At 33.0% G+C, this 27,050-nt stretch overlaps 3 protein-coding genes across 4 annotated transcripts in view; 2 read left to right on the forward strand and 1 right to left on the reverse strand.

The window, feature by feature from the left end:
• LOC110107418 (LEAF RUST 10 DISEASE-RESISTANCE LOCUS RECEPTOR-LIKE PROTEIN KINASE-like 1.2) overlaps nucleotides 1-2,593 on the forward strand; it is a 14,025-nt gene extending 11,432 nt beyond the window's left edge. For both annotated transcript variants that reach the window (XM_028697019.1, XM_028697020.1), the window contains exons 2-4: nucleotides 402-431; nucleotides 889-1,155; nucleotides 1,247-2,593. In XM_028697019.1, coding sequence (XP_028552852.1) covers nucleotides 402-431; nucleotides 889-1,155; nucleotides 1,247-2,184 — 1,235 coding nt within the window. In that variant the 3' untranslated portion in view covers nucleotides 2,185-2,593. The remainder of the gene's footprint in view (nucleotides 1-401; nucleotides 432-888; nucleotides 1,156-1,246) is intronic.
• A 6,571-nt stretch (nucleotides 2,594-9,164) lies between these two features.
• LOC110107477 (peptide methionine sulfoxide reductase) lies at nucleotides 9,165-10,611 on the reverse strand. Its single transcript, XM_028697043.1, has 5 exons — nucleotides 10,491-10,611; nucleotides 10,260-10,366; nucleotides 10,133-10,171; nucleotides 9,519-9,793; nucleotides 9,165-9,309 (listed from the first exon to the last, which is right to left on the reverse strand). Exons 1-5 carry the CDS (start codon nucleotides 10,609-10,611, stop codon nucleotides 9,165-9,167), a joined length of 687 nt encoding a protein of 228 aa, XP_028552876.1.
• Nucleotides 10,612-21,073: 10,462 nt separating this feature from the next.
• On the forward strand, nucleotides 21,074-22,683 carry LOC110107408. Its single transcript, XM_020837675.2, has one exon. It carries the CDS (start codon nucleotides 21,230-21,232, stop codon nucleotides 22,262-22,264), a length of 1,035 nt encoding a protein of 344 aa, XP_020693334.1. The 5' UTR covers nucleotides 21,074-21,229; the 3' UTR covers nucleotides 22,265-22,683.
• Nucleotides 22,684-27,050: the final 4,367 nt, after the last annotated feature.

The raw sequence follows: 27,050 nt of genomic DNA on the forward strand, positions 1-27,050 counted from the left end.
GGCTCGCCCACCAACCAAACTAAGCATCGGTGGGTGCCTTTTAGTGTTTCAATATGAGAAAATGCTTGGCCTAATCATTGTTCTCTCAATAAAGATGTTGGGAGGGGGAAGAATGAACATAAATTTTTTTATATTTTGTGGGGAAGCTAGAGGGAGGATTTATAAGTTGATCATATGATCGTAAATTGTTATATTTAATTATTTATTGCTTGCTATTTTTCTTTTGAGGATAAATTCTGAAGTCTTCTTTTCCTTTTTTTTCATTAATATTTAATAGATATTTTTTACTTTTATTTTATTCAGCTTCTACATTAAATTAACTTGATATAAATTGAACTTCAGTGCTTGTTATCCTTATTATTTTATTTACTCCTGTATTTTTTGCATGTTTGACGCAACAGAGGAAAGTTCAAAGACCGGCCTTATAATCGGTGAGTGTCATATTTCTTTTGCCATCTTTATGACTTCTAAGTGTTATTTGTTAAGTGAAACTTGATCACAAGATGTCAATGTTGATGCTCTACTTACCAAGTGAATCTTGATCGCTCGGAAAGGTTCTGCGTTATTCTTACATTTGAACAATTCGAGCTTTAACAATCATTTCTATTTCTTCCAAAGAAAAATGTGCTTTCTTTTCTTATTAATTCACTAACTTTAATGAAGCAAAAATTAAAATGACCATTTCGGTCTTCAATGACTCCCTTTCTTACTTGAGAACTCATCCTGCACATTAAATTCTACTTCTAAATCTGTAAATAATTTCAGACAATTAACATTTCTTTCCACCGTAGTAAAAAAACATAACCAAAAAAATATGGAACTTTGTTACAGAAACCCCCTAAATCTTTATCTAATGAGATGCTCCTAATCATAACTCTACCCTAGCAGGTCTGAGCACGGCCGGAGGATTTAGCTTCATCATGTTCTGCTCCCTTTGCTTTCTCATTTACAGACGCTGGAAGAAGAAGCAATCCTCTTCTACCTCAAACTTCCTTGACCGAAGCCCTTCTTCTGCAATGTCTTCCAAAACTGACCCCGAACTAGGCTCCTCTGTCTACACTCCCATCTTCTCCTACGATGAGCTTTATGAAGCAACCAATGCCTTTGATGCCTCCAAAGAACTTGGTGATGGAGGCTTTGGTACCGTTTACAAAGGTAATTACTATCTCAACTGTTCTCAAAAACAAACTTTGATCAAAGTCCTCCTTGAATCTCTCTTCCTAAACTTCTCCTAATTTGATTTCAGGCAAGCTGAAAGATGGCCGGGTGGTTGCAGTGAAGCGCCTCTATGAAACCAACTACCGGCGCGCCGAGCAATTCATGAATGAGGTTAAGATAGTCTCCCTGCTACGCCACCAGAATCTTGTTAGCCTCTATGGCTGCACCTCCCGCCATAGCCGGGAGCTCCTCCTAGTTTATGAATTCATCCCAAATGGCACAGTTGCTGACCACCTGCATGGTTCTAGAGCATCTGAATCATTCCTACCATGGAATGTAAGGATGAACATTGCCATCGAAACCGCTGATGCTCTCAACTACCTCCACTCCGTCGAGCCGCAGATCATCCACCGCGACATCAAGACCAACAATATCATGCTTGACAACAGCTTCCATGTCAAGGTTGGTGACTTTGGCCTATCCAGGCTCTTTCCACTTGATGCCACACACGTATCGACCGCCCCGCAGGGAACACCGGGTTACGTCGATCCTGAGTACCACAAATTCTTTCAGCTCACAGACAAGAGTGATGTTTATAGCTTTGGAGTAGTATTGATGGAGCTCATATCATCAATGCCCGCAGTTGATATTAACAGAAAGTTTAATGAAGCCAATCTGGCTTACATGGCAATAAAAAAGATACAAAGGCAGGAGTTGCATGAGCTTGTGGATCCTAGGCTGGGTTTTCATACAGATTCCAACATAAATTCTATGATCTCTCAGGTAGCAGAGCTGGCATTGCAGTGCTTGCAGTCAGAGAGGGAGATGAGGCCCGCCATTAAAGTGGTCCTGGAGGTTCTGAGAGAAATAGAAAAAGCTGGTTTTAAGAGTGGAGATTGTATGGAGGTAGCTGATGCAGTGAAGGAGGAAGCATGTTTGCTGAAGAACATTCCTCCCTACTCTCCTAATTCAGTTGCAGACAGATGGATCAGCATCTCTTCCTCAATATCCAGCTTCTCCGGGTGAGTGCAAACTATTGCTTCATTTACAGATTTCTTCCTTAATTTTTTTTTTTTCTTTCATATTGTGCCCTTTTGAGTTGATTAGTGCAGAGCTGAAAGGGTTTGTATATATAGGGTTTTGATATGATATATACAACTTTATGCAACAGAGGAGATGTTGCTGCAAATATAGATTGATTGGTTAACTTTGTTGAAACTCTGCTGTAACCATCATTAGTTTACTTGTATATTTTTTTACAGTGAACTAACCATAGGCACGTACAGTTTTATGCTGAACAAAGCATTGTGTGATGAGAACTCACAGTGCATGAATTCTTTTTTCCATATATATTTTCATGCATTGTGTAACTCCAATGTTCCCAAGTTTTGGAAGGCACAAAGAATGCTAATAAGAGAAAGAAGATTTACATACATATTATAGAAGTTTTCTTTATTTATACATCTAATTAATTTTTTATTTTTCATAATTACATCAAATGTCATATGGTGCCGAATGTTGGCCATTAAAAGGAAGCATAATACTAAGTTAAGTGTTGCAGAGAGATGAGGATGCTTAGGTGGATGAGTGGCTTTATCCTTAGAGATAGGATATGATATGAGTATATACGTGAAAAGGTTGGAGTAGCTCCAATGGAAGATAAGATTAGAGGGGGTCGCCTTAGATGGTTTGGTCGCATTAAACGGAGGCATTCCGATGATTCGGTTAGGAAAGTTGAGGTATTAGATTTGACTTATGTTAAAAAAAGTAGAGGTGGACCTAAAAAGACTTGGTTAGAAAATATTAGAAATGATCTGTCTTTATTAGATTTAAATGAGAATTTAACTTTTAACAAAACAATGGCGAAAAAGGATTCATGTAGGTGACCTCACGTAGTGGGACAAAGGCTTGATGTTGTTGTTGTTGTATAATTACATCAAATGTCAGCATGAAAATATACTTTTTATTTTAGAAAAAAGAATATTAGTTATATATTTTTTATGTAATTTCAAGATTTTGATATTATATAAGTAAATATAACAAATATATATGAGTATGTATGTTAATCCCTCTAAAATAACTAGCTACACTGAAGTTTGTAAAATTGAAAATGTGATTGCTGAAAATTATTTGAATTGAATGGCTTAAGTAATGATGGTTATTGAAACCTAACTGAAAGTGAACAAAAATAATAAATCTTTGGGAGGATTAGTCTTCATTTTGGATACTTTTCTTATTGTTTGACTTTTTTCAGATCGTAATCATAGTATCTATTTGTCTACTATTTGTTATTGTTTTCACAAAATTTATGTGTTACTTTGTTAGAAAGCTACTTTTTATAGTAATTAAAAAAAATTCCCACAATAATTTTATAATCATCTTTACAAAATTCGGTAGCCATTCCAAATTGACTCTTGGAATTTATTCATAACGCCTAATTTAACTTTGTCAAATTTAAGTGTTGAACTAGGATTGATTTGAAATGCAACCCAACTTATATGTACCCACGGGTATGCTAAGAGTTTTTTTAATGATATTTAGGCTTCGGGATAACTTTTTTATTACTTTTTAAAGTAATTTTTAGCATAAAAAATTTTAGTTCAAATATTTTTTATACCAAAAAAATTGCTTTTTAAAAGTAGCAAGCAAGCTATCCCAAACGAAGCCTTAAGCTGGCACAGTTCATTTGTATTTGTTTCAAGCAGGACAGATTTGGGCCGAGACAGAAATGCCTATATTGAACTTGTTAGGACTCATATTTAGAACTGATTTATTGGGTAATTATCATTTGCTAAGGTTTAGCTAAATATTATATTGTTAATTGAAGCTTTATAAAATATTGAACATTTCTCTTATATTTACTTTTATTTTATTTGTTTATTAATTTAATTTAAAATTATCCTTTTGACCTTTGAAAAATATAATTAAAGGGGATACTTGAAATTTTATTTGAAAAATTCACATGAAAAGCTAGGTTCCTAATCTATATAAAAATTTATCTAATATGGATGAAGGAAATAGTGAATGTAATTGAGAAATAAAATATAAAAATATTAACATAAGTTGTATATATTTACTTGTTTAGATTTTCACTTGATTTTTATTTTGATAAGAAATCATATGCCCATTTTATTATAAAAGTTTAAAGGGTGAACTAATCATTTTTTGTTTAATTAATAGAAGTTGTATTGGAAAAGTATAATGCAAGGGAAGGTATTTAATATTTTGCCGATCTCAAGTGGTTTAATATTTGTTTTTTTTGTTTTTGGTGTTTTAGGGGACATTTCGGTCAATTAAGATAACCTCTCACACATCACATCTACAAGACTCGAATTCAAGATCTCTTGGTTGATAGTCAAAGCTCCCAACAAACGGACCAAGATGAGCTGTGTGGATTAAAACATGTATTTTTGGATTGAATTTTATTGTGTCGTTAGAATCTTTGTAATAAAATAGCTAAGAAAACAATAATGCTTAGGAAAGATAGAGAAAAAAAAACTTAATGTGATGTTCTTAATTTTATTGAATTGCAAAAAAAGAATAAGATTAATGTCAACCATCATATAATCATAGGTCTATCTTGAGTCCTTTTTTTCAAGTTTCTCATTGTGTGAACTTCGTCCAATCTTCCCTTTCTCACCTTTTTTATGATTTAGATTTCGTTTAGGACAGCTTTTTTAAAATAAGATTTTAAAGTTGTTGTACAAAGTATTTTTCTAGCACAATTTTTTTTTTAACTATAAAAAATAGTGACCAAATAAAAATTATAATTGTGATCTAAAAATCAAAGCAGTAAGAAAGTTGTCCCAAATGAAGATTTGGTTTATTTGAGAGAAAGAAAAAAAGCAAAAGAGGAAAAGGGTGGCGATAAAAAATTAAAAAAAATAATAATTAAAAATTGTCCAAGGGTTATACCAACATCCATTACATAAAACTAATGAAAAAAAAAATCATAAATGTGTCTCATACTTAAGCAAGTCAAATTATTATCATAATTTTTTATTTTAAAAATATGAGTTCCCCAAAAGGATTATTTTTCTAAAAGTTGATTACCTCTTAAGAATACTCCCGATAAAAAGTGACTTTGTGCTTCAAATTCTATTAGCTAGTTATATCAAGAAAATATCATTTCATGATTCTATCATCTTATAATGAGTTTTTATTCTGTACGGGCACCGGACGGGAGAACCGTTCGATTAAGCACTGGGTACCCAGCGGTACCTAGGGGTATCGAGTGCGGGCACCGTGCTGGGTACCCAATCATGGGGTGTCGTCGTATATTTTTATTGGCCTTCAGATGCCCTCCATACTCCGCACAGAATAATAAATCTCTTATAACACTATGCCATTGGGCATTTTGGTTTGTCCTAGGAGCAGTTGGATGGAATCTGGGTATACTATAGAGAGGGCATAGAGCTGCTGATTCTTTTGTTTGCTAACCTATTTGTCATCTTCTATATTTTGCTCTTATCACAATATATAAAAATGAAATAAAAATGTTCCTAGTCTATGGCTTAATCTTCATATGCAAATCTGCACAACTTAAATAAAATTATCATATTGAATTCATTAGCATATTTGTGACCATCAAAATATAACTTGACATAAGACTTATGTCAACACACACGCAGACACACGGTATATATATTAAGTTTCTTGATTCAAATTAGCTCAAAAGTTGACTTAAAATTGATAATTTTCTTACATGATTCAAAGGAGAATCATCCCAAACATCCTTAGTACTTTCCTTGAACTTCTTGTGTCACATTTTCCATTGCCTCAAGATCACTCAACCTTCATCTCGAAGAATAAGATTATCCATGCCATTCTCAATAGTTTAATCAACTTTTTTTTTAAGCAAATAACTCTCAATACTAAAATAAAAATTTCAAAAAAAAAATAATTTTTATAGTATAGAAAAGACTATATCCAATTAAAATTTTCTACATGCCCTATAGGGATAAAGTTATTCATAATTCACAAAAAAGATAAGAGAATAATCATATTGGTCTAAATATATAAAGAAAATAATATCATACTATTACAATATAAATGGATCCAATTATCTAAAGGGGAGGAGATGTAACAACTCAAACTCTTAACTATAGAGATATTATCCGCTTTGGCCTAAAAGCCTCACGGTTTTGTCATATTGGTGTAACTTCTTAGTAGGTCACACATCACAGAATTGTTCTAGGATGAGCACGTTTAATACTAGAGCTTTCTACGAAAATTGCTGCCACTAAACCAAAAGGCATCTCGATGTTTAAGAGTTTAGTTTCTTTTTACTTAAGGGGTTTCACAATATCTCCCAGTTAAATAATTGGTGTCTTCGTCAGTATCTTTATCCCAAAACATCCACTAGGTAGATAAGATTTTAGAGGTGACCCCTACCAAGTGGTGGCTCTCATCATGTAACACTTTATCCTATATAGGGTTCAAGAGGTGGCTCCCATGACATAACACTTTATCTTGTATGACACTTAGTTCCCATCTTCCAGCTAGTGTATTGCTCTGATACCATTTGTAATAACTCAAACTCTTAACTATCAAGATATTGTTCGCTTTGGCATAAGAGCCTCATGATTTTGTCATATTGGTATAACTTTCCAGTAGATCACCCATTCTAGAATTGTTTCGGGATAAGCATGCTTAACAGTGGAGTTTCTTACAAAAATTTCAATAATTATACCAAAAGGTGCCTCTATATTTAAAAGTTTGGCCTCTTTTTACTTAAGGTGTTTCACAAGAGAAGCATATGTTATATTGTGACTATGGCTTCGTTTGGGATCTCTTTTACAGCTTTACTTTTTTGGATTGCAACCATAGTGTTTATTTGGTCACTACATTTTCATTGTTTTCAACATTTTTTTGTATTAAGAAGCTACATTTTACAACAACTTTCAAAAAATTATTTTTTCCATATTTACTTTACAACAACCTTTTATAAAAAGTTGCAAATGTCCCAAACGAACCCTTTATTTCTAAATCACCAATCTAGTAATTCTAAAAGAAGATATTATATAGAGTATGCATTTTGAATTCTTTGAAAAATGAGCTTCTTAGATGAGACCCCTCATGATTCTATAATTAATAGATGAAGTTTCATGAATTTTTAATGGATGATTACCCTTGAAAGATGATCAATAATATTAATAAGCTAGATGGTTAGTAGAGAAGGCTTGGGAGAGAGGAGAACAAGTTCAAAAGAAAATTTTTCATTAGCATAAGGATCTATAACATTTTAAACTTTATGAATCTAATTTGTTTATGTATATATATGTGGTATGATGGATTCATTCTCATTACTACTTGGGAAAACAATCAAGTTTCAGCTAACTTACATCAAGTCTAAGTCAAATAAAATCTATGGGTGGAAGACAAAATTGAAACTATCCAACAAGAGAATGTTTAATGGATTCTCCAATTAAAAAATCTCCTAGTCAAAATGAGAGACTAGATGTTTACCAATGAAAAGAGTTGATTGTGTTATTCTATAAGATATAAGGGATGGGATTTACCATGAAGAGCATCCTAAAAAGAGAGAGTTGGATCAAGGGATGAAGCTAAGCCATAGTTGAGCAAACAATGGCTAGTTGTACCAATAAGGATCACCAAGAAAATAGTATTTACTAAAAGAGAAATCAAAGAAGAGCTCGAAACTTCAATGAAGGAATTCGCCATATCAGCATGCAATAAGAACGGAGTAGTGGATATAAATAACGGGAGAGTGAGACCTTATCATGAAGAAGATCGATCATAATGCTCAAGGGTGTATATATTGTACAGATAGAAAGGAAGTCTAGTTTATTCAATAGGAAAATTGAATTTAGGAATGATAATACGTTCTTATTCATAATAGACCTTAGACATTGATATCAAATGGTCGGAGGGGGCCAACTGAGAATCTTACATGAGGGAACTGCACCCTCTCAACACTATATTAGATCATGAATGAGGTAGCTAAAGTTGAAGATAAGGTAATCCTAAATCTACTTTTTCCACTTTGAATCCACTTTTACGTCATAGTATCTTCATATCCAAAAAAGTGTTTGTTTTTGCTACCTACAAACGAAAGCTGCGCCTCCTTCAATAGCAACGGGTCACGGCAACACAGGAGCTCGCTCGTTGTGACGATAAACCCATTCGTGCGCTTCTTCAGCCAAATCTTGTAAATTTGGTCCAGTATCGGACGCTTCTTCAGCCAAATCCCATAAATCCGCCACCATTACGAATAGTTAACTTTGCCTCCTTCAACCGCAAACTATGACGGTGGTCCTTTCTTCTGCGAACAACGATAATGATGCGACTGGAGCTCGCTCGAAGAAACAGGTCATTCCTTTCTCCCATTTCACGCGCTTCTTCGACCAAATCCCATAAATCCACCCAATACATGAGAAATTTTGGTTAATTCCGAGTTGGCGGGTTGACCCGAACTTGACCTATTTATTAAACAGATCAAATCGAATACGAAATGTTCTGGTCAGATCAGGGTCAAGTTGTTAGGTCGTGTCAGCATTTGACACCCTACAGTAAGTCAATAATTTTTCTAACTACTAACTATTTGTAATTATTCAAATACATTTTTAATTATTTCTCTAAATTAAAGTCCAATGATGACATGCATATAGCATGCCAATAATAAAATTGCCTGCCTTATTTTTGTATTATTAGGTAAATTGCACAGTTGACATTATCTTATCTGATAGAAAATCATCAAACTTATTAAAAAAACAATATTTATTATGGTCAATAAATGACATGTTTGATCTCATCCTTTCACATTTCCATGTGTGGAGCTTCTATGAGATTATGAATTCTTTTGATGGCTATGTAAAGATGATGCATTTTTATTATAGCATTTAATATAAAAGGAATTTTTGAATACAGAGAAACATTCACGAACTTTCATTTCTTAGAAAAGTTTTCCTGAAAGTTTCCTTCCAATCAAAATATCCTATACTTCTGATAGAAATAAAATATTAAAAAAATTGCAATTGAACAGATCAAATCCACTGTTCCAAAGCATTAGAAAGCTGCAAATCACACAGAATTTCTGCTAAAACAAGCTTTGCTTGATCAGGAACCTTATATGTCGAAAGAAAACTTGATAGCTTCTCTTCTGCTTTCTTCTTCTCCATGCTTACAATTCTGAAAAAAAGAATAACTAAAATAATAGGATAATATAAAATGCATTATCATCTTCTAAATAATATTTCATTGCCTTAAAGCAGATTTCTAAAAATCTGCTTTAAAAATCAGTAAGGAAGTCGTCCCAAACATGATCAAAACATCTTGATTCTCTTAACTTTGTTTGAGGCAATGAGAGTGTGAAATATGTTAACTATAATAAATCTTACCCATTTAACTTCAAGGCAAGGTAAGAATCAGCAAAGTGCTGTGCACTACGGAGGCTGAGGCATTCACATAAGCGAAGCTGGCTCTCCTGCAAATAATACTTTTGATTTTGGCTTTCTGCTAAGTAGAAAGTTGATGTACTTGCAGGAGTAATTTTGGTCACAATTCTCCTGTTCAGCTTCATCTGCTGCTCAACCTTAGACTCCTGCGCCTGCTTCTTCTCCTCTTCTGTTGCATAAAATATAGCTGATCGATGGTGTGTGCTCGCTCCAAATCTCTGCCATTCATGAAATTCAAACAGTAGGTTTTCTTATCATTTGCGTATGTAAGACACTACAGAAAAATGCACTATCTACAAATAAAATTAGCCGGTAACACTAGAAATTCGCCGGAAATCATCTCTTTCCGGCGCAATACCGGCGAAAATTGTTCCGACCATAATTGGTGCGTCGGTAAATCTAAACTGACGAAAACTTTTGGCTGAAAATATTTCCGGCGAAATTCCGACGGAAAAAAGCAGCGTTGATTACCAAATAATCTTTGTTAGTAGGGTCATGGCTTTCAAAAAAAGCTTGCAGAGTGATTTGTATGTCGTCTTCCTCTTATCGTATGTCACCTTCACAGCCTCTGTATGCCCCGTCTTCCCTTCCAATACCTTCATGAAAAATACTAACAGCTGTGAACCATGAAGAACTAGCTAGTAAAGAAATAACTAAATTATTATCTCATGATCTTCTTCTCACCTGGTTATAAATTGGCTTAGCTATCGTTCCTCCAAAGTAGCCAACCGCGGTTCTCACCGCACCGCTGTCAGCGCGGCAAATAGCGGCTTCCAGCTCCCAGAAACTACCTGCAAGTAGTTGCTACGTTCTCAGTTATAAAAAATAAAAATTACCTTAATTTCTCAGTTTCTTGTGACAAGCAAGACAATATGAGAAAAATAAGGATCAAAGATGGAAGTTTTAACCACTCACCTGCAGCAAATATGGCTTCTTTTAAAAATACTGCCTGCGGGAGATAAGAAGAAGAAGAATGGTTTCTATCATTATCGCCATGGATGTGCTGAGCTTTGGATTGAGAGAGCAATCTGTACATCTTTGCTTTGATATTGGTGGTGAGAGATGATTGAAGAGAATAGTAATTGGAAGCTTTGTCTGATGTTAGATACAATTTATAAAGATGGACTGGTTTGGTTTCTATAATATTTTTTGTTTTCTATTTTGAAAAATTTGCAAATCTAATAGCTAGCTAAGTTTTAATATTTATTCATATAAAACTTAAGAACATTTTAATCATATCAAAATATTTACAAACAGTTTTTTTTTAATCTTTTGCCAGTTTTGATTTAGGATTTTATGCTGTTTATTTGTCATTTTTTCAGATCATTGGCTTTAGGGGAAAATAAAATAAAATAAAAAAAAATAAAAGTAAGCAGCTGTAAAGATTGAACTTGACTTCTTAAGTTTGATGTCATCTACAGCTAGAATAGAATAACGTTATAAGCTTATAATAAATATCGATCGAAGACTGATTCATCAGAGATAGAGCCGTGCATTGTTCTATCCCTTTGTGGAGAAGAAGAGTTTGATTTGACCAATGGCCAGCTTTGATGCAGGGTAAGGGTTAGCTGGCTTATTTTTTTTAATTTGTCAACAATTAATATTGAATTATTATTCTTATTTTACTCTAATTTCACAATTTTAAAAGTGATTTGTTATGAATATTTTATTCTATAGTTCTAATGCATGCATTGTGGTCTAGAGTTGAAGGCTATATAATATTATAGATTGAGAGCAAAGGAGAGAGAGAGAGATTTTTTTGGGTGGTTGGGAGGATTTATGAGCCAAAAGATGGGCTTAGGCCTTTCATTTTTTTATGTAAAAAGAAACTTATGAGCTAGCTCAAGATGAGCCAAAAGATAAGTTTTCTTAACCAAAAAAAGTAGACACCAAAAGACAAAAAAAGATGGCGCATTACATCCAAATACATGCAAAAGATATAAAATGGAGAAAGCAGTATAAAAAATGGTTCCATGACTCAAAGAAAAGTAAAACCAATCAAATCAAATATAACATGCCCATGAATTGCCTTGGTTGTCTGAAGACCGTCCTAGGGGAATGGCCTGTGTATGGGGAACATCATTATCATCCTGTAATGGCCAAAAATTCCCTTAGGTTATAGAATAAAAGCATAATAAACCATCAAAGAATAAGGTATCTGGCAATAGAACAAAATAGCAGCTTCCTGATATTGAAAAAATTACCTTATGTCAAAACGAATGTGCTTGAATAACATCATCTAAGAAGGCATAAAGAAAAAAACGAAATGGCAACAAAACTAGCATACACATGACAACGATTCCAATAATTTTTCTCCATCTTCCACTCGATTATTTTGATAAATACTATTTATTTTAATTTTATGACAGATAATAGAAGAGCTAGCATCAGCATTGCAAAACTTCATATCATTGCTTTCTTTCCATAGACAATAGATAGAGTAGCATATTATGAACATATAAAGGCATTTAGCAATAAAGACAGAAAAAACCATGGCATCTATATGCTAAAAAATTTGAAGCACATTAGACCTAAATAAAAACAAGCACCAAATTAGCTAGAACAGAAAATGAGTAGTTGCATTCAAAGTATAAATGAGAGCTTTTTTACATAGAACTATGATAAAGACTGCATATAGGATTCACATTGATGCCTCTTTTAAGAAGAATATTAGTAGTTTTTAACCCACCCATCAACGACATCTAGTAGTAATTAGAAAAATAAAGAGCCTAGTGTTTATGCCAAATAAAATTATACCAAGAACAAGGTAGCCCATGTTTGTAAAATTCAGCCAAATACCTCTTAAATTATATCTGAAATATCCCATAACAAACAAAAAGAAGAAGCATCCTAAATAGGTATATGAGAAATGGCATCAACAAGCAAATTGTGAACATTAGCAGGTATAGTCTAGGCATGTTCATTTAATAAAACATCAGTTGTTACATTGGGTGGGATAGAATGAATGAGGGTTTGAGAGAAAGGAAGATCCAAGAGAGATCTCTCAGTGGACCAATGATCCCAATGCAGGGAAATAGGTTTAGTACCTTGAAAGGGAAACTTCTCTTAAACAAGGGAGGCAGTGGCACATATGCTTTTCCAAAATGGAGAAGGATGATAGTGAGAAGTGCCAAGGAGAGATGTATCTGAAGAAACACAATTTAGATGGGGGAAACGAGGTGTTGTATATCTTGTTAAGAAGAGAGCTAGCAATTATAACCAAATTGGATATAGATGGAGTACTCAAACCACATTGATATTTAGGAATGCAAGATTTTGCCCAAGAAATAAGGTGCATTTTCCTAGCTTCCTACAAAGTACAAAAACTTAGCACTAAGCTTGGAAATGTATTTGATTGTAGATTTTGGAAGGATGGTGAATCCAGTAAGTTATAGAATTCCAAATATTAAATATCAAGTATTGAAGTCTACCTGCAAAAAAGAGATATTTGACTTTCCAACCATAAAGCTTGTTAGTAATATATTCTGGTAGGGGAAAGAAATCAACAAGCTTGACTCTTTAGGAGGAGATGGTGTGATAATTTGACGGGGGCTATGGAGTGAACTTTTAAATTATATAATAATCTAGGTCTCTACAACTCTAAATAATGCTTAGGTTTTACTTTCAGAGGGAACCGGAGAAATACTAAATTTATTTAAGTGGTTGAATTCTCTTACAAACATATATATCATTATAATTATTTGTAAAAAAATATAAAAACGGCAACTGGCACTGTGATGCTTAAAATAATGGCACTGCGACACTCCTGAAGTGAACTAGCGCCTTGGCGCTGAAGCTTTTGCACCATCACAACACTTTTTGATGTTGATAGGTTACTTGATCAACAATCGTGCTATTCACTGATAAAACATGTACCTTGGAAGTTATAAATGCTACGCCACGTGCAAAATGATACAAGGCGTGAGAAATTATATGCACTGCTATATTTGAAAATAGAGATTCTGACGCTGCCAAGCTAACTTTCTAATGACGCAACACTGACAATGTTGTGACACTATTAGTGTTGCCATCACAACACTTATGAACAGAGAACTTGGTACCACCATGTTAGAATTGAAGCGCCTCAGTGGTATTGAAGGAAGCACTGTGGAGTTGTTTCTTTGAATGCCGCAGTGCTATTGAATACTTAGAACTTTCTGCCACTTTTAAGTGTTTCCTATACAAAAATAACTAAAATAATATATTTTTACTAAAAATAAAAAATATAAAATAATATATAATTTACGCTTATCAAATTCTTTTCAACTTAAACTATTGCTTGTCCTCAAGTAAATAAAGAAATATGCAATTAATTATAATTAATCAAATAACTAAAATAAAGATTGATAATTTAAAATTACTAAAATATAGGATAATATATCATGGTCTAGAAGTAGTAGAAATGAACAAAATTATAATTCTAGCTTGAAAAATACTAACAATTATCCTAACTAGCCGTCTTTATTATTGCTTAATTTGAATTCACATATTATAATTTAAATAATCTAAGTTAGTAAATTATTAATTTTTTTAATCTATGAATTCATAAAGTCATATTTATTTAAATTATAAGATTGGATTTTATTATTATCTTAATTTTATATTATTTTTAATAATCATTTTTTAGGGTTAATAAAATAATTATAATGCATAGATATCAATGAAATATAATATAAAATTTTAAGCATAAGAGGATTTAATCAGATGTATATAACAACATACATAAACATGAATAAATAACACATATTTTTATATGAATGATAGGAAGGTACAAAACAATCTTTTATAATATAAAGATAACTAGTGCTATAAACACCATCACACCATTACAATACATTGGCTCTCATAGCTATAATTCTAGTAATGCTAACACAATAACAATCCTTCTGCCTAAAAATAAGAGTAGCATTCACACACACACACACACACATATTAAAATACAAAGAAAGTGAACACTACTTATATGCATATTCATGATTTTTTTATTCTAAATTATTCTTATCCACAAGGCACAAGGTTTCATTCTATGACTATTAATCATGAAAATGTGAAAAGTTTGCTTATCCTAAATCCTTATGACAAATAGGACAACAAGTTTTTATCTCTTGTTGGGAGAGTGACATTAATCAATTCTTTTCTTCTTTCTCTCCCATCATACTTTATTTCTAGCTCACTCCTTAGTTTCAAAAGGAATTCTTGATGATCATGATATCTTTGTCTTCCGTGTAGAAATGGTGGCCTCAGTTTTCATTCGGCTTCTATTTGGGAAGGACCTTTAAGAGCTAAGTTAGCTTGAAATTTTCTTTAAAAGCAATATTCTTTTCTAATAGAAACATTAGTGCTAAATATGGTAGCAATATTTGGTCTTCTTTTCAAAAAGGAAATTCTACAACTTGGAAAATTCTTTTAGATGGTTCGAAACATTTGAAGCCTTTTGTGAGATGGAAAATTAGAAATATAAAGAATATCAGCAATTTAAATGACATTTGGATTGGTGATATATCTATTAGTATGTGGTCAAGATTTTTTAATGTTAACAACTTTGAAGATTCATCAATTGACAAGTTATTATTTGAAAATAGAAATTAGAATTTAAGAGTGATGCATGATTTTTTGGAGAAGAACTGATTAATATTATCAAGAAAAATTAATTCATTCCACATCAAACCAAAGATAAGATTGAGTTAATTTATCAATTTTTAGGAAAAAAAAACTATCGATGCTTTGGCTTTTGAAGAAAAATATAAGTTTGTCGATACAAATAACATGAAATGGTTGAAGAAAATCAAATTACAACCCATAGTTTTCTTTTTCTAGTGGAGGCTTATGAGAGATTCTCTTCCTACTAACAGCTGGCTCAAGCATAGGAAATTAAAATATTCAAATATCTATCCAAAAGGCTGTCTTCTTGAAGAAAATATTTAGCATATTTTTGTTTCCTATAAAAAATTGAAAGAGGTATTCTTTGTTCTAAATAAATGGCCCGGGAGTTCCAATTCCATTTTTTCAATCCTTTTCTGATATGATGTAACATCTTCAAGCTTTTCCTATTAAAAATCAAGTTTTAGCAAGAATTCATTGTTATTCTATTTTTATTGTTGGAAAGATTGGAATGCAATCAAGTATGTAAAATCATCAATCTCTCCTGCGTTTAGTGCAGCTGAAGATTTATCTACTTCGATTAAGTCATATTTAAATCCTATTTTAGATAATTGGGGTGCTAATCAATTCAATGAATTGAATTGCAAATTTTGGCATCCCCCACTTCCAAAATGGATTAAAGTGAATGTAGATGCTTCTTTACTTAGTTCCAACTGTGCTGGAATTGGAAGAGTAATTAGAGATGATAAAGGAAGATTTATATCTACATTTTGAAAACAATTATATCATTGGGATGTGGCTCAACTTAACTTGAACACATTGCTATCCTTTCTTTAAAGGATATTTTAAGAGAATGGATGATGATAGAATCCGGAGGCATTTGGATTGAAGGAGATAACATCAATATTATCAAGTTTTTTCATAGATATTTGATTTCTCAATTTCAGCATGATGCAAATTCTACCTCTCTAGATTTATCTTTTTTATACTACTTTAAGCGTATCATTTTTCATTGTATTTCTAAAGAGAAAAATAAGGTTGCGGACTTTGTACAACCTATGTTTTAAGTGGTAGTTTCTTTTGGGACTATTTTGATAATGATCTTCCTTCTTTTTTTTTTTCTTTGTTGAAGGAAGAATATGATAGATTAGCTATCATTTAGTTTGTAATTTTCTCCTTTATTAATAATAAGTTATTTGCAATGTTTCAAAAAAAAAAAAATCCTTATGACACCATTCAGATTATTCTAATGATAGTAAAAGGGCTAGTCCATCCATATTTAAGTTTTTCATTATAATATTATTCCTATAATCAAAAAGAAAAACAACTTGACCAGGAGAAAATTTGTGATCTATGACTCCACATGCATAGATCTTCTTCATTTATGTATTGTAAATTTTTATATCTTCATACACTTCATTTCTAAATTCATAAAATTTATCAATTATTGTAGAACTCTGGATGTTTATAATAGAGAAGGAATCTTTATTCTTTAAGCATACTTCACTTCTTTTTGAGGATGAATGCTTTCATTTCTTTCCACCAATTGCTTTTAGCTAGATTGAAAGCAAGGAAAAGAAGACGCTTTCAAATTCTACACTCAAGAAGGATTACTATGGATACAAAATCAAATGTTCCACTTATCCTTTTTATAATTTTCACATGCGCAGAAGTGCCAAAATTTGAATTTTAAACCGCTGCAGTATGTACGACCAAGCGCAATGGTGCTACAAGCCGCGCTATGACGCTCCTTTCTCACTTGTAGTTTTTTTTTTTTAAATAAAAACTACCACTACTAAATATAATCTATCAAGCACATAAAAAGCTAGGTTATATCCCATACAATGCTAAATTTATAGTCTTCAGCCATACTTGCCTTAAATTATGATCAATTTAGCTGGGGATAATCCTCAAATGATTATTACTTGGATATTTTTCTTTTTTCTTTGGATTAGCTTCAAAATTTATAAGCAATTATCTAAGAGGTCTACTATTGATTAAATTACAAGCAGACTTAATTGGGTTTTTAAAATTTTAATAGAAGCAACTTAGCTTTGTAAATGAGTTCCTAACCACATCACTACATCTTCCAATAATGCTTTTCTACTTCCAAACTGTTTGCTTTGATTAATCTTAGATTATATGCTGGTCTAGAATTAATAGCAAGTTGTTGAGGATTATTCCAATTTATTCCTTGATTATTTTAACTAAAATTTCATTGACTGTTTCAATCATCATTATTTGATCAATTACAATTTGGATGATTCCTCCAACTTGGATTATATGTATTGGAATATACATTATTTTATCTTTCAATCAAATTAATATTTTCAAAACCTTACGCATTATTATTTTCAATTAACTTTTGATCCTCCAATTGCATAGATAATTCAATTTCAAATTATGCATTTTCTCTGATTGTGCTCAACTTTTTAGAAATTATTACAACTTTTGTAGCCAAATGTGATAAAGTATCATATTCATATACTCTTGTTACTTTCTAATAATTTACCCCATTAGTAGGCAATTAAAAATTATTAGTAGCAAATTTCTCTATTAATTTATATGTTTCCTCAGATGGCTTAGATATTGATGATCCTCCAACTACAACATCTTAGATATTGATGATATTAAATATTGTGCACAACATTATACACTGTATACAATCTCGTATAAACTTGTACACATTGTATACAACTATTCTAAATTTCTATTATACAAATTGTATAAGCATGTAAAGTATTTTTTATTACTCGCCGTATTTATTACTATTAGATTCAATATAATATAAATTAAAACAACATAGGAATAATTCAACAAAGTAAAGCTTTATATTCACAAACTCTTATACACACTATGTACAAGGGCATATACACATAGTGTACCAAGGTTTGTATACAATGTGTACAACTATTCTAGATTTCCATCATAAATTAAAATAACATATGTATAACTAAACAAAGTAAAGCTTTATATTCATAGGCCCTTGTAGACACTATGTATAAGGGCATGCATACATTATGTACAAGGGCTTGTATATAAAATCACTGCTCTATAAGAAAAAGGATAAAGATTACCAAAAATACATTAAACATGATCATCACTAAGATCCATAAACATGTCGAAGACCTGGATGAGAGACAAAAAAATGTGGCTTCCCAACGAAAGAAATAGGGTCTTGCATCAAACACTATAGGGTCAACAATGGATGTGTGTTCCAGAAACTAAATATGTATAAGATCCATAAGTAATATTAGAAAAATGAACAAATCCACCATTAAAAAATCTAGTATTAGTAATATAATCATAGAGAGTACTCACCATTAACAAAGGAACAAATTTACTCAAATATCCTAAGGCGACATCATCAGCATACTTTATCATCATACGATTAAATTGAATAACTAAAAAATCCCTAATTGACATAGCAGAATTATACCCTGTGAACTCATCCACATTCTAGGTAATAGTAATGAGCCTTATTGGGATTCTATAGTTATTGTTGTGAAAAGATAAATTGGACAACAAAAACTTGAATATATTTATAATAACGACAGGGGAGCATGACATGTCATTATTCTTCATTTCATTTTTAATTTCAATTCAAATATATTTAGTTAATGTCTCATATTCCTAGTATATCAAATCATCGCTGTTCGGCAAACCTATCATTAGAGCCATTTCATCTGATGTAAATCATATATCATGCCCTTTGATTGTGAATGTTTCCTGAGCACATCCAAACATGACAACAACATGTAAATTTGGGATGTATTTTATTGAAATGGAGGGAACTTCATAAATTGAAATATGTTTAACCTCTTCAAAGCGTCATGCACTTCATCGTGAAATATCTCTTTTAAAGAGTCACAAATATATCTAAAGGTTGAGGGTCTGCAACAAAATTAACATTTGGGATGTACATCTACAACAAAAAAAAAATAAAAAATATTGATTAATTTATCTTATACAAAAACTTTAGATGATTAACTAATATTTTTTAATAATATCTGTGTATATGGTAGTACATAGTATTTATATTGCTAATAGAAGCTTGTACACAATATATAAAAAAGCAGTAAACACTATGTGACAAGTTATTGTACACACTGTGTACAAGACCTTATACATAGTAGAGCTTGTATATTGTTTGTGCACAATGTGTATAAGTGTTTGTACACAGCGTGTAAAGCCCTTACACATCGTGTACAATTGTTCTAAATTTTCATTATACATAAACTATACAATATTGCAAAATATTTTTTGTCCACACCATATTTATTACTATTAGATTCAATATGATATAATATAAAATAAAAGAACATATTAATAACTCAACAAAATAAAGCTTTATATTTATAAGCACTTGTATATACTGTGCACATGGGCTTGTACCCATTATTTACAAGTGGTCTAAATTTTCCTTTAAAATGCATTATTTTTTTGGTAAACAAAAATGAAATAACGCGGTGTGCCATCAAAATAGTTATAGGGTCAATTGTAACAAAGGAGATCCTAAAACCGGGTGTATGAAAACTCTGTATCCGGACTCCGCACAAAATAATTTCTCCACTTAAAAAGAAATCCAAAACAATACATCATAAAACTGGGTGCATGAAAACTCTGTGACTGGACTCATTGCACAGTGATTTCTCCACCTACAAAGAAACCCAAAACATTAAATGGAGGTTCGCCTTTCATGCCTTCAAAGTGTTGATATTAAAATAATTGAGAAATAAAAACAGTACATAAATTTAAATTTATAAGGAAAAAAATTATAAATTTAATTTGACGCTTATAGTAAATCCTAAACAAAAAAACAGAAATGATAGAACTTGCCTTCTTAAAGAAAGATAGCGGTTTGCGAAGAGAAAAATCTTGGTTCTATGATGAAATACGACATTCTTATTGCAAAACAAAAAAATTTTATCAGCACGATTTCAAAATTGACCGAGACTCATTGGCTTTCTTTTAAAAAATATTACCTCAGAACTGGGTCAGATCGTCGGGTCTCGAGTGAGTAAAAAAATCTACAACAATAACATCAAGCCTTTATCCCACTACGTGGGGTCGGCTACATGAATCATTTTTCTCCATTGTGTCTTATTAAAGGTCAAATTCTTGTTTAAATCTAATAAAGAAAGGCCATTCCTAATATTTTCTAACCAAGTCTTTTTAGGTCTGTCTTTACCTTTCTTAACATAAGTCAAATCTAATACCTCTACTCTCTTAACCGGGTCATTGGAAGGCCGCCATTTTATGTGCCCAAACCATCTAAGGCGACTCTCTCTAATCTTATCTTCTACTAGAGCTACTACAACCTTTTCACATATATGCTCATTTCGTATCCTATCTCTAAGGGTAAAGCCACTCATCCACCTGAGCATCCTCATCTCTGCCCCTTCTCTAGTCTTATCAACAAGAAGAATATTATCAGCAAAAATCAAACACCAAGGTACATCCTCTTGCAAATGTCTAGTGAGAACATCCATGACTAAAGCAAAAAGATATGGGCTTAAGGCTGATCCTTGATGCCCAACCGAAATAGGGAAATACTTGGTCAAACCACCTTGTGTTTGAACACAAGTAATAGCTCATGCATACATATCTTTAATGATTTGAATATAAGCATTATTAACTCCTTTCTTTTCAAGAACTCTCCATAGCATTTCTCTTGGAACTTTATCAGGAGTAAAAAAATCTACGTGGCTGCAAAAAAATGACCCAAAAAATATGTGTCGACCACGAATTAGAGTCCAAATAGAAAGCTATGTTTGCGCACCGCACATAAATGCGATTATTATTATTTTTATTTTTTTTAAAAGTTTTTATAAAAAATATATTTATAAAATAGTAATAAAGTTAAATTAGCTTAAATTAAGCTTTCATACGCCTTATTTTCCACTCGTCCATTTGTTTTCCTCAATCTCCCAAAATTAGGGTTTCCTCTCCCCTCATCAGTTTTCTTCCTCTCTCGTCTTCATTTCTTGCTCCCTCTCCTCAGCTTCATATCTGCTGCCTCTTGCTCTCCCTCCTTTCTTTAGCTTGACACGATGCCCAAGGACAGACGAAGCCGCTCCGTCTCCTTCGATCGCGCCTCTCCTTTCCCATCCCGTTCCTCTAATTGCAGGCGTCACTCTCCTCTTCCATCCTCCTCAAGAAATCCACCCAGATCTCCTCTTCCTGTAGCATCCGACTTTCAGAAATGGGACGAGATCCGTTGTCCCGTGTGCATGGAACACCCCCACAACGCCGTCCTCCTCCTTTGCGCCTCACATGACAAAGGTTGCCGTCCTTTCATGTGCGACACAAGCTACCGCCACTCCAACTGCCTCGATCAGTACCGGAAAGCCATCCAAGTTTCCATGCCTGGGGACAGCAAGCCGAAGCTCTCCTGCCCTCTCTGCCGCGGCGTCGTCTCCGGATCAAAAGTCGTCGAGGCGGCGCGGAAGCATATGAACACCAAGGCACGGAGTTGCTCATCTGAGTCATGCGGGTTCGCCGGGGCTTATAGTGAGCTGAGGAAGCACGCGAGGACGGAGCATCCGCTTGTTCGGCCGTCGGAGGCGGATCCGGAGCGGGAGAGGGACTGGAGGAGGCTGGAGCAGCAGCGTGATCTGGGTGATTTGTTCAGCACGATGCAGTCGGCTTTTGGAGGAGAGGAGGATGATTACGCCTTTCTTGCGGATGGGGGTGAGTTTGGAGGTTTGCTTCCCTTTCCTACTATCACGTTCTTCTTAGTTCTGCGTTTTAGAGGAACTGGAGGGCTTAGTAGCAGCACCGGATGGTCTAATGGGAGGAGGGGGTCATCTAGATCGTCGAGGTCTCGGAGAGGAATGGGGAGAGTTCTTTGGGGCGAGTCTATTGTTGAATCTGAGGCTGGTGGAAGAGATCGAAGTGATGCTGATGATGGTGATGATGCTAATTATGATTATGATCATGATAATGATGATGAGAATGACGAGAATGATGGTGATGATGATGATGGCGGAGGTGAAGACGTTCCTAGTCCATCTAGACGGCGTCAGAGGCGAACACGTCGACAGCTGACAATGGTGGATGATGATGATGAAAACATTATAATGTGACGCACAAGCCATTCATTTGATTTATGCTACTGGGTTATTTGCAGATGGAGAGCTGCTTGGTGCTCCTAGGTCTGTAAATTGCCTGATTGCTGGTTGCATGAGCTGTTCTTCATGCTTTGGGTCTAGGTTGTTCATTGGAAGGCAGAGATGGTTCTGCATCTTCTCTTGAATCTGGTGGAAGTAGGGAAATGAGATAATGGGAAAGTAGGAGGGAAATAATGTTTGGCTTCAGAGAAACAATATGGAGTGGATGTGGATAGTTATCTTTCTGATAGGTCGATTTGATTCTTCTTTGTCTTTAAAAGAAGGTCGCGGGTTCTTTTGGTGTTATAAATGGCCACATCACTATATATTTTGTTCAGCTGACTTGCAATATTATTTCAATTTCTTCTTACAAGTTGTGTTTCTTCCCTTTTTAATTTGTGCAATCTTCTTGGCTAGAAATTCGGGAAATATTTTTTTGACAGAGGAATCAATGCTCCTTTTAGTTAAATTTTTTAATGTTTGAGTTAATCCTTCATGGTTTTTTATAATTGTTAGGTATCGTTATGAAATTACACTTTATACAAGTTTGCTATGTTGCACCGATACATCTATTTATGAAGGCGTGCTGTATCTGATACATGTCGAACACATATACACGTCCGATGTTGCACCGATACGTGTCAAATACGGCTTTGCCGTATCCAATTAAAATAATATTTAATTTCAAAAGGACACGCGTATCCAATACGCATGTCCCGTTGAAAAACTAAAAAAAAAAATCCGAAAAAATGAGGCAAAGAGAGAGGGCTATCATTGAGAAGTTGCTCGAGCCAATCAAAGGAGTATGGAAGGAAAAAAGGAGTTACTAGACATTTAATGCTTACTTTTATTTTGATATTATAAGCTACAAGGTTACAAATGATGCTGCTTTCATTTTTTTTTTTTTTTTCATTTCAAATATTATGCTTTGATTGCTTTCTTAATTTTATGTATGATTTATAAATTTTAATGTCGTGTCCGTGTCATACCCGTATCCTGTATTTTTAAGATTTGACGTGTCCCGTATCGTTTCACCGTATCCGTATCGATGCAACATTGCAAGTTTAAGTTTTTTAATAGGCGAATTTTCTATATATACTTTTTTATTACTTGTTTTCTTTATTTTTTTTTCTTGGAGGATTTGTGAGTTTGCTACTATAGAATGATAGGCATTCTTTATTCTTTTACTTTTGCTTTAGCACTTAAATATATTTGATTCTCCTTGTATTGTTATTATTATTATTTGCATTTTCAGCTCTATATTACCTTTGTTGCATATAAAATTGGCTAGAAAACCATGTCTTCTTTATTGAAAATTAAGTTATTTGCCTTGGTGGGGCATATTAAAACCTTCTAGCTAGACTAGACTGTCAAATTTAAGTTTGCATGACATAACATGATTTGGTCTTCAACCTATTTGCATATGCTCTATATATGTTCACAAAATAATCCCCCACTAGGGGTGTCAACGCGTCGAGCCGAGCTCAAATCACCTTTGGCTTAAGCTTGAGCTTGATTAATTAATCGAGTTCAAGCTCGAGCTGGCTTAGGAGCCGACTCGTTTAGCATGAAAGAGAGAAAATGATAATGATTCAAACAATTATTATAATAGAATGGTTAAAAGAATGAGAAAGTAGAAGAAAAATAATAAAAATAACTTAATATAATAAAATGACCTATATTTTTTAAACATTTTTAACAATTCTACACTTAAAGTTATAAATGTTAATTTTTAGTGCATTTTTTATTAATATTTTTTTTAATGAGCCGGTTTGTGAGTTAACGAGTCAAGTCAGGGTTGGCTCAAGCTTGGCTCGTTAGCTCATCGAGCTTGGCTCATGAGCCATTTATCGTCTCACGATCAACTTGACTCACTTATACCCCTATCTCCCACCCTCTTTTCACATACACAGAGCACATACGCATGTACACCTACCTCAATCGCCAAACCTTACCTCGCCTTCCCATTCTTCTTCCAAAGGGTTGTAAGTTACTCTTATTATTTTTCATTGTCTATTAGAATGGTTATACAACAACAAGATTTAAAATGAAGAAATGAAAAACTTAGGGATTTTGTCGTATCTAGGCGAGTCGAAAAAAAAAAAATCTAAAGTGAAAGTTTATCATCATAAATCATTGGCGTATTTACTTAATTCATCACTATAAATCATAAAATCACTTAATAAGAGAAAGAAAGTAAATCTCAATATAAAGTGAAAGTTTGAATCACGTGCTGCAATATTAAACTATGTGATTTTTTAGTTTCTTAAAAGCCCCAATAACCCTTCCAAACTCTTCGCCTGACAGTTCAACTTGATTGCTATATTTTTATGGTTGCTATTTTTTTCCCCCTAGTACCGCTACTTATTCTAATAAACAAAATTAAGAAAAAATGTAATATAACTAAAAATAATAATAATAACTTAAAATTTAATGAAAAAGCAATATTATAAAAATAAAAGCAAAACATCTTGCAATAATTAAACCTTCATCATTTTAATTGGTCATTTATTTCATATAACCTTGCTCTTTATTCATTTTTCCTCTAATGACAATTGCTTGTTATTGATAGTGTCTTCATGACATAATCATCATTGATGACAATTATAGCAAATTTGAATGATTAACTTATAAAAAGTTTTGATACCAGAAAAAAACATTAGCTATTTTAAGTAATGCATTGTGACTAATTATTAATTTTCTTGTGATCAAACGATTCATTATACTATTCTCCAAGTTATAGAAATTGCAATCAAATGAAATTTAATTATGAATAAGTAGGCGTTGAGATTTTTGCTCAAACAAAATAATAGTTTCAAGCATGTGCCCTTATTGTTTAATGGCTTGAGAGCATCACATTTTTCTTGCCATTCTTGGTCAAACTAAAAACTCATATGCATTAGCTTGAATTTTGATATGTGGATGAGTTGTAGGGTTTTTTATTTTTCAATAATTTGTTATTATTGGAGCTTGTTTTACTCAATTTTGACTTAGAGCCTAGTGAACCTTTGGTTGATGTAGCCTATAATCTTTTGAAACTCGGTTTATCTGTGTTTAATTTTGTTAAGGCGTTTAGGTAGCTCGATTGCTCCACCAAGATTAGGGGTTATTTTCTTTAAAAAAATGTTTTGTTGAACACTTTAGCCACATTCTACATGTGGCAGGAGATAGCTTGAATCAACAAAATTAGATATGCATAGTTGTTCATTATCTCTACGAGTAAGATTTGACAATGCTAGGGAACACCACATCAGTGGTTGGTGCAATTGGATGGCGTCATGAGAAATTGAAGCGATGCTTATGAGGTTCTTATTAATTTCTTGCTTGAGTCGAATGATTTGGGCGACAATGGTAAAGTGGGTGTTGAAATTGGGATAGAGATGCGTGGATGTCTAATCTTGAGGATGGTGTGATGGGGAAGAGAGGCTGTGTGATTTGGTCTAGACAATTGCAGCCAAGACTGCAGCTGCTCCATGCAGTTTTCCATTTTTTTTTTGGCAAGCATTGTGTGCCCAATAATTCTGGTGATTCTGTTTGCTGAAAGCTTAAATCACAGCAAGCATGTTAAAATTATTTTCAACCGTATAAATTTGAAATTCATGATAAAATTTCTTCCAATTAGACAGAAGGAACCATCTTTGAATTATGATATTACCCCAAAAAAAAAAAAAAAAAATCTCTGTAATTCTTCATGTGCATGATCCCTTAGTTGTTTTTGCTTTGAATTTGACGAGAAATGTAGGGAATCTTCAACGCACTCATCCCCTTATGCTGGTTGCTTGGGTGCTGTCTATAAGATCATTTCCTTTCCTGTGTTTTGTTGCTTTTCCTTTCTATGGTTTGATTTTTTATTTAAATTTCTACGCCTGCTATAATTTCTATTTTGGAAAGAGTACGTTACATTACTATCGTGGTTGTATTCTGTGTCAATATTCCCAAAATTATATGATTTAAATGAGCCATGTTATATCTTAGTGTTCATATTGTAAATTCCTCATTGAGTATATGCCAAACCGTGAATTTTAAATTCGTAAGCTTTTATTTGGGATATCTTTCTTACAGCTTTTTAAAAAAACTGTTTTAAGAAACAATAAAAAAACTATCACAAACAAATCTAAAGTTACAGAATGATTGATGTTCAGATATGAAGTGCTCCCTCTTGTCATTGCAGTTGGAGTATGCGGTTTCCCTCATAAATTTTGGAGTTATTGTTTTTATGATCCTAGTTCTATTTCAGCAGGAAGCATGGTAGTTGTTGGTTGAAAGAATTAGTATAACTCCTTTCTCCGCTTTTTTCTTTTCAATGGTCTTATAGTTTAATAACTCTTAGTTGGTCTGATTTTTTACAAGGCCTTGCTGCTTTGTCCAAGTAAAATTGCATTTGTATCTTTTGTTTTGTTTTGTTTTGTTTAAACATTTGTTGGTATGCTTGTGATTTCTATTTATCAACAACATCAAGTCTTTACCTCATAATGTGGGGTCGGCTACATGAAATATTTTTTTTTCATTGTGTTATGTTAAGAGTCAAATTCTCATTTAAATCTAATAAAAAAGTCATTTTAAATATTTTTTAATCATATTTTTTTAGGTATATCTACATCTTTTAATGTAGGCTAAAATATATCTACTCTCCTAACTTGGTCATGAGAAGACCAACATCTTATGTGATCATACCATCAAAGGTGACTCTCTCTAATCTTATCTACCATTGAAGCTACTCCATCCTTTTCTCCTATATGCTCGTTTCACATTCTATCTCTAA

The sequence above is a fragment of the Dendrobium catenatum genome, unplaced genomic scaffold (assembly GCF_001605985.2).
Source record: "Dendrobium catenatum unplaced genomic scaffold, ASM160598v2 fragScaff_scaffold_853, whole genome shotgun sequence".
Lineage (NCBI taxonomy): Eukaryota > Viridiplantae > Streptophyta > Magnoliopsida > Asparagales > Orchidaceae > Dendrobium > Dendrobium catenatum.